Genomic DNA, 15,069 nt, shown 5'->3' with positions numbered 1-15,069 from the left:
CACGCACCCACTCGCTCCCCACACGCACCCACTCGCTCCCCACGCTCACCCACTCGCTCCCCACGCTCACCCACTCGCTCCCCACACCCACCCTCTCGCTCCCCACACGCACCCCCTCGCTCCCCACACGCTCACCCTCTCGCTCCCCACACGCACCCACTCGCTCCCCACACGCACCCCCTCGCTCCCCACGCTCACCCTCTCGCTCCCCACACCCACCCTCTCGCTCCCCACACTGCAGATCATGAAACTTTACTTCTCGCGTCCGCCCCCGCTCCGCTCCAACTTTGGAATTCCGCCCTCCCATCGATCTCCTTTTCCCTCGCACTCATCGCAGTCACCTCGGCTCACTTAAAAGAAGCCGTCTCTTTGACTACATCAGCGGTTCTCCTGCTGGATCTGTTCCACCTGATGACGGTCGCTTGTGTTGCGATCGAAACGTCGTGATTTATTTTATTTTCTACCCACGTGACTTTACCGAAAGAACCAAAGAGTATGGATTCCTGCATTCACTCTTATCCAGTGCACCTCCACGAGCGCCGTTTGTTGCTGGACGCTTGTCGTTCCGTGCTGCCGATGAGTCCGAACGACAAAACGCCGCTGCTTCTGTAGGCTGCGACGCGAACCTCCCGGTCCAAAACATTTGGCCCCGAGCTCTCGCATCCTGAACGGCCCGGTCACGAGTTAGTCACACGTGCGGAAACACACACAGTGATCCCGCTTCCTACACAGAGCGTCTGGGGGAGGTGGGTAGGGAGGTGGGACTGGGTGCGGGGGATGGGTGGCGGTAGGAAAAGGAGGAGGAGGAAGAAGAGGTGAAGGATACGGGAAGAGGGAGGGCAGGGAGAAGCGAGGTGTCGCCACGCGCGCGGGCTCGCGGCCGCGCTCACACGCACACATCCCCGCCTCGCTCTGTGCCGTGGAGAGCGCAGAGAGGAGAGGGGGGGGTGGTGGTTGTAGAGAGACGGGAGAGTGGAGAGCGTGAGGAGAGTGTAATCGGTTAGAGTGGCTGAGAGTTGAAGAGAGAGGAGAGAAGAGAGATCACCATGGCAGCGCGGATCTCGGCGCTGCTGTTCGCTCTGCTCGCGTGTGCCCACAGAGAAGGTGAGGGCACTTCGCGTCGCTGGGGGGGGTCCCCTCTGTGTGGGGGCTCCGGGTGTGGGGGGGTCCCCTCTGTGTGGATGTGGCTGGGTTAGGAGTGAATGTGGGGGGGGGGGGGGGGCGTTGACCGCGACGGTGATGGAGAGACTTTCCCCGAAGACTCAGCGACCCCTTCTTACCTCTGCGGCTACTGTTGGTGAATATCTTGATTTGAAGCTTTCGTGACTGCAGGAATCCCATACTCTTTGGTTATTTCGGTAAAGTCACGTAGGTATAAAATAAAATAAATCACGACGTTTCCGGCGCAACATAAGCATCCGTGATGAGGTGGGAAAGCATGGTCTGCTGCTGAGGCAGACTGTTAGTCCATCAGCCGAGTGAGCGATTGATTGATCGTTCGGTTGGCTTTCGAGGGCAGTATCATCGAGCAAAAGCAGCCTCCGTTTTCCACAAGCAAACCACTGGACCGCCCATCAGCGTCTCGACAGCGGCCGTGTGAGGCCCGCGAGACACTGGTTATGGATTGGCAGGCACCCTGTGTCGTTGTTATTGTTGTTGTTGTTATTGTTGTTGTTATTGTTGAGAGGCGTCCTTCTACCTGCTGGATGCAAAACACAAACTCGTGACGCGCGATTGTCTTCTCCCAGCGCGGACGCCGAGTGCCAATTGCTTTTGCTTTGAGCCGCGGTTTAAATGATTTCGCGACAGGCTTGAGATGTACGTTGAACTTCATTCGCGCCGTGCGTAGCCAACCGTGCTGCTAAAATCGGAGTTGCGGGGGAAGAACAACAAACGGAACACTAAAAAAAGGCAGCGGTTCTAAAAGAATTGAGTTATCAATGTGGATTTAAGAGACACAACAACACCACAGTGCCGAGGCGAGGTACTGAAGAGCATCTCGCAGGATAGTCGCAGCTTGCTTGCGAGTGAAGTGCACAAGAGTGGTCACGTGCGCTTGTCCAAACGTAGCGCGCAGCCTCGGCAGTGACCTCGTGACGCGCGCGCCACACTCGGTGCGCGCGCGCTGTTCAGTGATTGTTAACCAGAAGCAGGATGGTTTTATATTTATACTGGAGGGTATCCGATGAGCTAAAAAGCTCTTTTTCACACATGTCCAGTTAGGCCAAACATCGCATATTGGAGAGACACAAACGGCCGGGCGATGTGCTGGCTACCCACCACCTCGTGTGCCGTTCCGACCTTCAGTTTGTTAAGGCGACACGGGGGAGCTTTGTCTTATAGACCGCGGGGGAGCGGTGGTGCAGTGATAAGCGCACTGCGCAACGAATCCGGCTAGCGGCCTGAGCACAATTCCCGGCCACGACTAACAATCGTTCGGGGAGTGATACCTACCTGAACCGGGCTTCACCTAGGTCGACTCAGCCTTAACGGGTATCTGCTGCGGAGTGTAAATATCTGCGCTGGGGAGAAAAAGGCGGATGAGCGCAGTGCTGGCAACAACCCCCTTACTGTGCGCGCCGGCCTTACTAATTAATTACTAATTCATTACTAATTCATTAGGTGTTGGCTGACAGCACTTGCCCCAGCAATCCATACGAGGGTTTACGGGAGATCTCAGTCTTTGTTACAGAGGCCCCGATCATTGTTGTTGCTGGATTGAAATCTGTATTTCAAAAGTCAACAACATAACCGATAACGTCCAGCCATTCGTCCCTCCATTTTTGGATCAGAAACAGACTGTAGGGGCAAGTGCTGTTAGCGAGTACCTATGAAGGCCGGCACGGCACACGAGGGGGTGGGTGGCCAACACCACGCCCGGCCGCCTTTGTCTCCCAGTAGCGATGTTTACACACCGCACCAGGTACTCATTTGAGGCTGAGTCGACCTGGGGGGGGGGGGGGGGCCCGGGACCGGTTCAGATAATCGTCACTGGTGTTGGCCGTGAGCGGGAATCGAACCCGGGTCGCCAGGTTCATAGCGCAGCGCGCTAACCGCTACACTATCGTTCCCCACAAGCACCTCCAGGACGCACACAGAGACACACACACAGATACACACACAGACACACACACAGAGATACACACACACAGATACACACACACAGACACACACACAGATACACACACAGATACACACACAGATACACAGATACACACACAGATACACACACAGATACACACACAGATACACACACACAGATACACACACACAGACACACACACAGACACACACACAGACACACACACAGACACATACACACAGACACACACAGACACACACACACAGACACACACACAGACACACACACAGATACACACACACAGAGACACACACACAGATACACAGACACACAGACACAGACACACAGACACACACACAGACACACATACACACACAGACACACAGACACAGATACACACACACACAGACACACACACACACAGACACACACACACACACAGATACACAGACACACATACACACACAGACACACACACAGATACACAGACACACAGACACAGATACACACAGATACACACAGATACACAGACACACACACACAGATACACAGACACACAGACACAGACACACAGACACACACACAGACACACATACACACACAGACACACACACAGATACACACACACAGACACACACAGACACACACACAGACACACACACAGATACACACACAGACACACACACAGATACACACACACACAGATACACACAGACACAGATACACACACACAGACACACACACACAGACACACAGACACACACACAGACACACACACAGACACACACACAGACACACACACAGACACACACACAGACACACACACAGACACACACACAGACACACACACAGACACACACACAGACACACACACAGACACACACACAGACACACACACAGACACAGACACACACAGACACACACACACAGACACACACACAGACACACACACAGACACACACACACAGTACACACACACACACAGACACACACACACAGACACACACAGACACACAGACACACACACACAGACACACAGACACACACACAGATACACGGTGGTGTTTACACGAGGGCTCGCCCCGGGGAGTGAGAGGAGGAGGGAGGAATTCTCTCCCCGCACCCCACACCCCACGCATCCGCCCTTGGTTCCACTCCCCCCACGAGGGACCCGTTACTCAAGGCTCAGAGCTTAGAGCCTGTGGAAGTCTACGAGTTAGAAGCAGGCGTCGAACGCACCGCCTCGCGTGCCTACGAGTGCACTGTGGCCAATAAGATGACATTACGTGTTAGTCCGACAATTTCACATGATTCATTCCACTGTAATCGGCCACGTGAAAGCCAGTTGGAACCGCCAAAGTTATGCCACCTCAAGTGGTACCGACAAGTTAAATGCCTGCCCTGTGCTCATGGACTTACCATCCCGGGCACACGTGCGGGTTTATTTGGTCTTTTGATACATTGGCCCGAAAATGGATCATCGGTACCATCTAGGGTGGCAAATGCCAACCCCTATTGTGTTTAAGAACATGAGCTATATATCATAAATATAGATGATAGCAAGGACGTCGTGGTAGCTTCTTATGAGAAAAAACGCAATTTAAAGGGCGCTCTAGCGTGTTTGATAGAATATACGGTATTGTTTTCGCAAAATAAAGTAATAGGATATGATTACGAACATAAACCATTCGTATTGTTTTTGTTGAAGTGAAATTATGTACGCTGAGCTCTCTGTCCATGGTGGACACTGGCCGTGGTGGACACTGGTAGCATTCGTCATCCCAGGTGGTACCAACTTCGCCACTCGAGAGACAAAGGCGGCCCGGCGTGGTGTCGGTCACCCACCTCCTCGTGTGCCGTGTCGGCCTTCATAGGTTAACAGCACTTGCCCTCAACAGCCTGTTAAAGGCTACACGAGGGATCGTTGGATTTGGTACTTACCAGAAGTGGGCTCACAAAGAGAGACATAGAGGACACACAGACTCAATAAGACAGAGACACACAGAGTCAATAAGACAGACAGAGACACAGAGTCAATAAGACAGAGACACACAGAGTCAATAAGACAGAGATACACAGAGTCAATAAGACAGAGACACGCAGAGTCAAGAAGACAGAGACACGCAGAGTCAATTAGACAGAGACACACATAGTCAAGAAGACAGAGATACACAGAGTCAATAAGACAGACAGAGACACACAGAGTCAATAAGACAGAGACACAAAGTCAATAAGACAGAGACACGCAGAGTCAATAAGACAGACAGAGACACGCAGAGTCAAGAAAACAGAGACACGCAGAGTCAAGAAGACAGAGACACACAGAGTCAATAAGACAGAGACACAGAGAGTCAATAAGACAGAGACACACAGAGTCAATAAGACAGAGACACAGAGAGTCAATAAGACAGAGACACACAGAGTCAATAAGACAGAGACACACAGAGTCAATAAGACAGACAGAGACACACAGAGTCAAGAAGACAGAGACACACAGAGTCAATAAGACAGACAGAGACACACAGAGTCAATAAGACAGACAGAGACACACAGAGTCAATAAGACAGACAGAGACACACAGAGTCAATAAGACAAAGACACACAGAGTCAATAAGACAGAGACACACAGAGTCAAGAAAACAGACAGAGACACGCAGAGTCAATAAGACAGAGAGACACACAGAGTCAAGAAGACAGAGACACACAGAGTCAATAAGACAGACACACAGAGTCAAGAAAACAGACAGAGACACGCAGAGTCAATAAGACAGAGACACACAGAGTCAATAAGACAGACAGAGACACGCAGAGTCAAGAAGACAGACAGAGACACGCAGAGTGCCCGATACGCAACGAAAACATGGAGACGGACACGAACAACGACACGGAGAGAGACACACACAGAGATGTTGTGGGGGTGAGGGGCATAACGCATGGGGGGGGGGGGGGGCACTGGCGGGAGTGGCGTGTGATTGACAATACGCGCAGCACGCTTCCCCGTTAGCGTTCATCGCGGTAGGTGAGCGGGCGATTCAAATTGCAGCGGAATCGATCTGAGAACTCGGCGGGTTGTGGCGTTTGGGCTTTGAGCGGTGATTGTCCAACACGCGGCGTGCCGTGCCGCCTGCTCTTCGCAAGGCGCCCTGCGCAGCGCGCGGGCATCGTCCACGTGCCGATGCGTGGCTGCGTCTCCATGTGTGGCCCAACATTGCCGAATGTCTCCTCCGCGTGTCTCCTCCCTGTGTCTCCTCCCTATGTCTCCCTGTGTCTCCTCCCTATGTCTCTATGTGTCTCCGCGTGTCTCCTCCCCGTGTCTCCGCATGTCTCTTCCCCGTATCTCCATGTGTCTCCATGTGTCTCCTCCCCGTATCTCCCCGTGTCTCCATGTGTCTCCGCGTGTCTTCTTCCCGTATCTCCTCCCCGTGTCTCCGCGTGTCCCCTCCCCGTGTCTTCATGTGTCTCCGCGTGTCTCCTCCCCGTATCTCCATGCGTCTCCTCCCCGTCTCACCGCGCGGCTCCGCATGGCTGCTGGGAAAAGGCGTTCGCTCGGAGTGCGACGCGTCCATCGACCCTGGCGCGCAGCCTCACGGCTCCATCTCCCTGCACAACTACCCGGACAACGCGCGCTGCACCTGGTTCATCCGCGCGCTGCCCTCCGAACGCGTACGTGAGCGCACCCCACCCACAATCCCTCCCCCGTCAGGGGTCACGGGAACCCGACCGGGGGGCAAGGGGCTAAGGAGGGAGAGGGGGGGAGGAGGCGAGTGACTCGTTTCTGGTCACCCCCGCGGATGCGCCCCGACTTTGTCAGATCTCGAAAGCCAAGCGCGCGTTGAGTCCGGTTGCTCGGTAGTTCAGTTGGGAGGCTGCACGTGGCACAATTGGCTGTCGGAGGTTTGGAGCTCGGACTGCGAGGTGGAGCCGAGAGGTGGGTGGCTGCACAGCCAACGGAGCAGTGAATCCAGGACGCTGCTGCGTCTCCGTGTCACGAAGGAGCTCGTGAAACGTTTGAAGAGTGCGGCACAGTTCTGGCGAGGCAAGTAACTCGGACACCGGTTTTACTTCACTTCAATTAAAAAAAAACTCGGCAAATCCCCTTTACGCGGTATAGCCTCACTGAGCCTCGCTTAATCCCCAGGTGGGCCCTGCTCTAGTGCAGTGTTTGTCCAATTCCATTCGTGAGAGTTGTGACTCTGTGTTAGAGGAAATTTAAGAAGCCGGAGAAAACCCACCACTCGTACGGGGGGGGGGGGGGGAGCGTTGGGGGTGACCCCCAGATCACTCTCACACCCCCGATCCTGGTCCCCCAAAGTTCTCACCCGGTTCGACAGAGCACACTTGAATCTTGACCTTCAGCCCGGTCACCAATCACAACTCGGACCCGACTCTGGACTTCAGCCGCCCTGCGAGTAAATCACGTGCTCGAGCGCGCTTGGTTGGACGATCTCAGCCCGGTGTTCTAATGACCGCACGAACAGACTGTCGTGCCTTCATCAAACAGTAAAACCACTTGCCCCATCATCAGCCTGCCTCGGCTACACGGTGGTGGTGGGGGGGGGGGAGAGATCGTTGCCTTTGTCGACACGTGAACCCCAGTGGCTCGGCTTTGCACAGGTGAGGTTGCTACTCACCTACCTGGACGTGGAGGAGGAGCAGGGCTGCGCCTACGACCGCCTCACCCTCAAGCCGGGCGGGCAGCCCGAGCGGGTCTTCTGCGGCCGCACCCAGCTGGGGCTGGGGATCCCCAGGGCGGGGGCTGAGGGGACCCTGCTGGAGGGACGCGGCCAGACCCTCGTGGCCTTCCAGAGCGACGAGTCAACGGGCTACGGGGGCTTCACGGTCAAGTTCTCGGGTGAGTGGGCTCGGGAACCCCCAGTAACCTGGGCCCACTCTAAACCATACCCCCCACACACACACACACACGCCGTCACACAGCCCCGTTCGCCCGCTCCGCCATCACAGCAGCGCTGCGCAACAGTTGCAGGGCTAAGGGCGCCCAATGGAGATGTCTTCGCCGGATCCGTGGGTCCGCATCAGAAATCTGTGAAGTCGCTACCAGCGCGAGTGGCACTCGTCCCTGCGCGCACGCGCAGCCCCTGTGCCCGTCCACTGCTGGAGGAGAGGGCCTCCCTCCCGCAATTGTGCGGGTCCTGGGGTTATTTGGCCATACTTCACCACACCGGTAACGGTAGGGAGAGCATGATCTGCGCTCTGCTGCTCATCGCGTGAACCCGCAGTCGACAACACCTGCTGTGCATGCTGTACGCCCAATCAACAGCTATCCGTGCTCACCCCTCCACAGCTGGTGAGATCGGTCGCATTCCGAGGGGTTCGGTCAGAGGCACCTCTCCATACATACCTCTTAAGATGCCTACATACATATTTTACTGCACGCCTCCATAGATACCTGTAGTCATTCATCAACTTGCATACCTCCACACTTGCCTTCATACATCAACACATAACTATATCTGACTTATTTGCCATGCCGGTGTTTTCACAACCGTGGGGAAGGGTGCCGTGCGAACTGGGCCTGGCGTGGCCGCATGTTCCCCGCGACAGAGCATTCTCTCACCTCCCCACCTCCTTCCCCGTTTCCCTCCCCATCCCTCCCCATCTTTCCCCTCTCCGTCTGCCCCTCCTCCTCCTTCCGCCTTATCCCTGGCGCAGTGGACGTGGACTGGTGCCGCCGTCACGAGCCATGCGCCCACGGTGCCACGTGCAGCGCCGTGCCCGAGGGGTACCGGTGCTCGTGCAGCCGCGGGTGGAGCGGCCGCAGGTGCGAGCAAGGTAGGGCCGCGGTGAGGTCGCAGCGATGCCACGACACCGTGGGACGTGACTCTTTTTTTTTACAAAAAATAATAAACCTGTGAATGTGACCCCGTCGATGTAAGGGGGAAGGGAGGGTCCTAGCGCGTACGGGGTGGGCAGTTGACCAGAGTTGATTGAAGCCAAGCCTCACTTTGCTGGCGGGGCGGCCACGTGTCGAAACCGGTCCGAATCGATGCTGCCGAGAGGAACACACTCCCGGAAGGAAGGCCTGTGCGGCTGGTGACGGGTTGTGTGGACACGTGCACGGAGACATATTTTGCCTGACTGTTTACCGCGGAACGCGGCTCGTCGATGTGTTGTCACGGTGCACCGAGCATTGCTCGGCACGACGTCCGACGTTCCTCTCCACGTGCTGAGACCCACTTCAGGAATTCAGCCCCTGTGTTGCGTGCGGCACAATGTTCGACGTTCCTGCCACGTGTTGGGAAGTTATCGTCGACAATTCAGCTCCCGAAGAAGCTCCCGGCACGTGGAGCGATAACGTCGGGCGTCGTCCCGAACGACGAAAAGGAACGGGTCGAAGCTCTCCGTTGGCCGTCTCCGTCCGTCACGGTCCACCTCGCCCCCATCCCTCCATCGCGAGTGAGTGTGTGTATGTGCCCACACAACTCTGGCATGGACAGTGCTGTGAGGAGAGGGCCAATTCCGATTGGCCTCTCCCCTCATGGCGTCTGTGACCACCACATTGGCTAAGCGGGGGCTCTGGACGGGTGCGAGGGGCTGGCAACCCCTCCACCTTAAAAAAAATACCACGACTTAAATATATAACTAATAAGCTTGTGCCGGAGGCCCTGAAGGAACAGGCGTCTATGACGTCTCCTGGCCAAACCCCAATTGGCAAAGCCAGGAGATTGAATCTCTACCCTCGGGGCTCCTCCAGACACAACGAAAAGCCTTCTTCGTGTGGCCACGTGGAATGTTCGAACGCTCACTGCGGAGGAGAGGCTACCACCCCTCTGTCGGGAGCTGGACCGGTACCGCCTGGATCTCTGTGGCATTCAGGAGCTCCGGTGGACCGGTTCTGGCTCCTGCCACCATGAGGGGTGGACAGTCCTCTACTCGGGGCAGCAGACTGCCAAACAACAGGGTGTGGCTCTTCTTTTGAACAAAAGAATGAAGGGTGCGTGGGAGCGTGGCGGTGAGGTGTGGGAAGCTGTAAGCCCCAGGCTACTTTGGGCTCGCCTTCCCATCAACCGGAGGCGAGGAATGGTGGTCGTGGTTACTTATGCCCCACCGAAGACGAACATCCGTGGAGGGATGCAGGCAAAGCCGGTGAGTCAGATGCCTTCTATGACTTCCTGTTACAGGTGCTGGATAAAGTGGCCCCTCGGGATAGAGTCATCTTGTTGGGTGACTTCAATGCCCGAGTTGGTCATGATGCTGGCACCTGGTCTGGAGTGATTGGAGGGCATGGACCAGATCAGCTCAATAACATCGGTAGGAGGCTGCTAGATTTTTGTGCAGCCCATGTGCTTATAATTACAAACACTCTGTTCCGGCATCGGCGCATCCACACAACATCATGGATGCATGCCGGGTCCAAGCAAAAACATCTGCTGGACTACATAGTGACGGACCAGCGGATGTAAGCCCATGTCCTTGACACCAGGACCTTCCGTGGAGCTGATCTGCCCTCTAACCATCGAATAGTCATCTGTAAGATGCGCCTGACATTCTTCCACTCCGGTGGTGGGTGTACACCCAGGACCCCATTCCTACCTAAAGTGGCCTGGTCTCAGTTAGCTGATGAAAGTTGCAAGCAAGAATTTTATCATCGCTTGCGGCTGGGGTTGGCATTGTCCCCCACTCCTCCTGATGTCGAGGGTAAATGGGCGAGGTTTAGGACTGTGACTCATGCAGCTGCAATGGCTGCTTTGGGTACGCGGTCCAGACCTCTCCAGAGACCCTGGCTGACAGAAGAGGTGTTCAGGATAGTTGAGAAAAAGCGACAGGCCCACTGTCATCGGCTACAGAATCCCACGTCAGAGAATGAGGAGGCTTACTGCAGCCTTCGCTCGGAGGTTCAGAGAGCCGTGAGGCGCTGCAAGGATGGGTGGTGGTCGCGGGTTGCTGAGGAGATGGAGTCTGCCTCATTGGTCTGCGATCACAAATCTCTATTTAACTCCATCAAAAAAGTAACCTGCAGCGCCACACCTATTACCATCATTAGGGGAGAAAACGGTGATCCAATCTCCGACCCCCAGGAACAGGTTTGCAGATTTGCTGAGCATTTCTGTGAGGTCCTTGGGGAGGGGAAACCCCTCATCCAGGAAAACATCGTGGCACAAAGTGGGGATGACCCTGCTGAGGCTGCGGTGCCTCAAATATTGGAAGAAGTCACCCCCTGTGAGTGGTTGGCTAAGGTGCCATCTGTTGAGGAAGTACTGAAGGCGATCTGGAGTCTGAGACCAGGAAAGGCACCGGGCAGAGATGATCTCCCAAGCGAAATGCTGAGGGAGGGTGGAGTTTGTGCACAGACTGCCCTATATGACATCATAACAACAGTCTGGACCACTGGACGGGTTCCGTAGGATTGGAAGGATGCCCTGGTGGTCCCCCTCTTTAAGAAGGGGGACCGCACAGACTGTAATAACTACAGGGGCATCTCACTCCTCAGTGTGCCAGGAAAGGTCCTGGCAAGGATTATTCAACATCGCCTTGCCAGGCACGCTGAGGAGAGGCTTGTGGAGCCCCAATGCGGTTTCAGGAAAGGGCGGTCCTGCACAGATGTCATATTTTCTGTCCGTCTGCTACAGCAGAAGTATAGGGAATTCCAACAAGACCTACATCTCTGCTTTATTGACCTGGTCAAGGCCTATAATACCACCAGTAGGCCTGGGCTCTGGGTTGTTCTTCGTGCTTTTGGAGTCCCTGACCCCCTGCTCACGATCATTAAGGACCTTCATGATGGTGAGCGGGCCCGGGTAAAACTACGTGGCCGGGAGTAAGAGCCATTCCCTGTACGCCTGTACACCTTGGGGTGCATTATTTAACATATTTCTTGACCACGTAGTTCGTGAAGCCTTCAATAGCTGTACCGGGGGAATCTCCATTTGGTACAGATATAATGGGAGGCTGATCGATGCCCGGGTGCGGTCAAGGGATGGCTCCCTATTTCTCAACCACGTTATGTATGCCGAAGATTTGGTAATGGCTGCTCATTCAGAGGAGGAGTTGGAGACGCTGCTGCTGAGACTTGAGCGTGCCACTAAGAGATGGGGCCTTACCATCAGCCCCACCAAAACTAAGCACCTGCCTGGGTATTTTGTACCATCGGACACTCCACCCCCACAACTTCCAATCGGTGATGGGGCAGTTGTGGAGAGAGTGGAGAGTTTCCCATACCTGGGCAGTGTGCTTATGATCGGCTCCAGTTTAACAGCAGAGGTCTCACTCCGAATCAGTCGAGCGGCAATATATTTTCATCGGTTGCGTAACGCTGTGTGGAAGCTACCTGGTCTGTCGCTCCGCACTAAGCTTCAGGTCTTCTCGGCCACGGTCATTCCCTCCCTTCTCTACGCTTGCGAAACGTGGACCCCCTTAATGGAGCATCTTCGCCGGTTAGAAACATTTAGGCTAGCCTGCCTACGATCCATTTGGGTTTAACCAGACTGGATTGTGTGAGGAGCTCACAAATCCTTGAAAGATCTGGGCAGGGTCCCATCAGTGAGCTCCTCCGGCAGGCAAGGCTGCGTTGGCTGGGTCATGTAGCCCGCATGCCCAGCCACCGCATGCCGAAACAGCTTTTGTTCGGCCGGATCAAGGGGGCTAAACGGGCGCGGCACGGGCTAGAGAAGAGATGGAGTGATGTGGTACAGGAGGACGTGGAGGTGACTGGACTTGCCGATGACTGGTACCAGCGGTGTCAAGATCGGCCTCTGTGGAGGAGGCTCGTGAAGGACGCTACTGGACAGTTGGAGGCAGTCGCCCTCCAACAACAACGGAGAGCGGAGGAGCGACGCTCACAACAACGAGCGGAGCGCCGGGTGGCTAAAGCACAGCAGGTTGGCACAGTAGGGGGCACAGGTGGTGCATCAGCCAGTCATCTCAGTCAGTCGGCCCGTGGCACCTGGGTCTGCCCCGTGACCTCCTGCCCGCAGGCGTTCGACACTTCACGTCGCCTCAAGATGCACATGGCCTGGCACAAGCGTCGTGGTGACGTCACCGCCACTTAGTGGCGAATGGCAGTTGTTGTTGTTTGCCCACAACGTGCACATAGCCTGGCGCACACGCCGTAGTGACGTCACCGCCGATTAGTGGCGAATTGCGGTTGTTGTTGTGTGCCCTCATTCGACTGCTCGCTAACAGCGCTTGCCCCAACAGTCTGTTAAGGCTATACGGGGGATCTTTGTCTTTGTCATTCGACTGCCGGAGTCCGTCGCCAGTGTCGTCCACGGGAAGAGGTAACACGCGGATGAATAAACGCACGGCGTTTAAAGCGTCGACGTTGACCGCTGGGGACGAACGCCGAGTGGGCTCGGGCAGGAACGGTGGCCGGTGGTAGAGACGAATGATGGAATGACAGCCAAAGGAGGGGCAGCGGCTGAAGGGGGGGGGGGGGGAGACGACAGCGCCTCCTGCTCGGCAGCTCGTTGGATTGCTGCATTGTGAGACTGTGAGAGATGGCAAAGGACTTCACCAAGCAGTGGGTAGATCGAGGCTAATGATGCTGTCAGGAGTATTGGCGTGTTTCCTCGAAACGTTCTTAGCAGCGTGGAGACAGAGACACGTAGTGTGATGGAGTTGTGGTGGTGGTGGTGGTGGTGATGGTGGTCGGCCAGTTATTTCATTCAGTCGACCTGGGTCTGTCCCGTGACCTCTTGTCAGCGGACGTTCGACACGTCACGTGGCCTTAAAGTGCACCTAGCCTGGCACAGGCGCCGTGGTGACGTCTCCGTCACTTAGTGGCGAATGCCGGTTGTTGTTGTTGGTAGTGGTGGTGGTGATGGTGACGATGATGGTGTTGATCTTGATGATGATGGAGTTAACAGCAATGATGATGGTGGTTGCGATAGTGTTTGCAGGGGAGATAATGATGATGATCATCATTAAGGCAATGGAAGTATTCGTATCCATGATGATGGTGCTGACGTTGCTCATGGCAGTGGTGTGAACAGAAGCGATGATGGTAGTTGCAATGGTGTTTGCAGAGATGATGGTGGTGGTGGTGCTGGTGGTGGTGTTGGTGGTGATGATGGTGGTGGTGGTGATGATGATGATGGTGGTGGTGGTGGTGATGGTGGTGGTGGTGGTGATGATGATGGTGGTGGTGTTGGTGGTGGTGTTGGTGATGATGATGATGGTGGTGGTGTTGGTGGTGGTGTTGGTGGTGGTGGTGTTTGTGGTGATGATGATGGTGTTGGTGTTGGTGGTGATGATGATGGTGGTGGTGTTGGTGGTGGTGGTGTTTACAGAGATGATGATGGTGGTGGTGTTGGTGGTGGTGGTGTTGGTGATGATGATGGTGGTGGTGGTGTTGGTGGTGGTGGTGTTTACAGAGATGATGATGGTGGTGGTGTTGGTGGTGGTGGTGGTGTTGGTGATGATGATGGTGGTGGTGGTGTTGGTGGTGGTGTTTACAGAGATGATGGTGGTGGTGTTGGTGGCGGTGTTTGTGGTGATGATAATGATGATGGTGGTGGTGTTAGTGGTGGTGTTGGTGACGGTGGTGGTGGTGTTGTTGGTGGTGTTGGTGGTGATGATGATGGTGGTGGTGGTGGTAATGGAAACTTAGGAACTCCCTAGCAGCCACTGCCAGGACCTTCACATCCCACCGCGAGTGGCTCATGCCGTGCGTGCGTGCGTGCGCTGTGCCCCTAACTCATTCGGCGCGCACAAAGGCGGCTGGGCGGCGGCGGCTGCCGCGGCGCCTGGGCTCTGTGATGATTCAGGGGAAGGAATAGCGGCAGAGGCAGCAGCAGCAGCAGCAGAGGCAGCAGCTGGTGAGAGAGGGGAGCGACGCCGACGCCCCGGGGCCCGTCGGGAGTGCGCACCCTGCGAGGATGATGGAAGGCACAATGCGTCGGGGCAGCCGGCATGCCGGGGGTTGGCACGCCGAGGAAGGGTGTTCCCCCTCCGCTCTCTTTTTTCTTTTCCCCCCGCGTAGGAAGCGATGTGTAATTGTTGCGCCGGCGGCCGTAGCCACGTAAACATTC

The 15,069-nt window shown here is 55.5% G+C and overlaps 1 protein-coding gene across 2 annotated transcripts in view; it reads left to right on the top strand.

The window, feature by feature from the left end:
* The first annotated feature begins 767 nt into the window (after positions 1 to 767).
* Positions 768 to 15,069, top strand: part of LOC116946069 (uncharacterized) — a 38,968-nt gene continuing 24,666 nt past the window's right edge. For both annotated transcript variants that reach the window (XM_076069876.1, XM_076069875.1), the window contains exons 1-4: positions 768 to 1,104; positions 6,621 to 6,745; positions 7,697 to 7,934; positions 8,753 to 8,872. In XM_076069876.1, coding sequence (XP_075925991.1) covers positions 1,047 to 1,104; positions 6,621 to 6,745; positions 7,697 to 7,934; positions 8,753 to 8,872 — 541 coding nt within the window. In that variant the 5' untranslated portion in view covers positions 768 to 1,046. The remainder of the gene's footprint in view (positions 1,105 to 6,620; positions 6,746 to 7,696; positions 7,935 to 8,752; positions 8,873 to 15,069) is intronic.

Source organism: Petromyzon marinus, chromosome 26 (assembly GCF_048934315.1).
Source record: "Petromyzon marinus isolate PM22_M1 ecotype Great Lakes invasive population chromosome 26, UKy_Petmar_22M1.pri1.0, whole genome shotgun sequence".
In the NCBI taxonomy this organism is placed as follows: Eukaryota; Metazoa; Chordata; class Hyperoartia; order Petromyzontiformes; family Petromyzontidae; genus Petromyzon; species Petromyzon marinus.
This window is presented reverse-complemented; position numbering and strand designations above follow the sequence as displayed.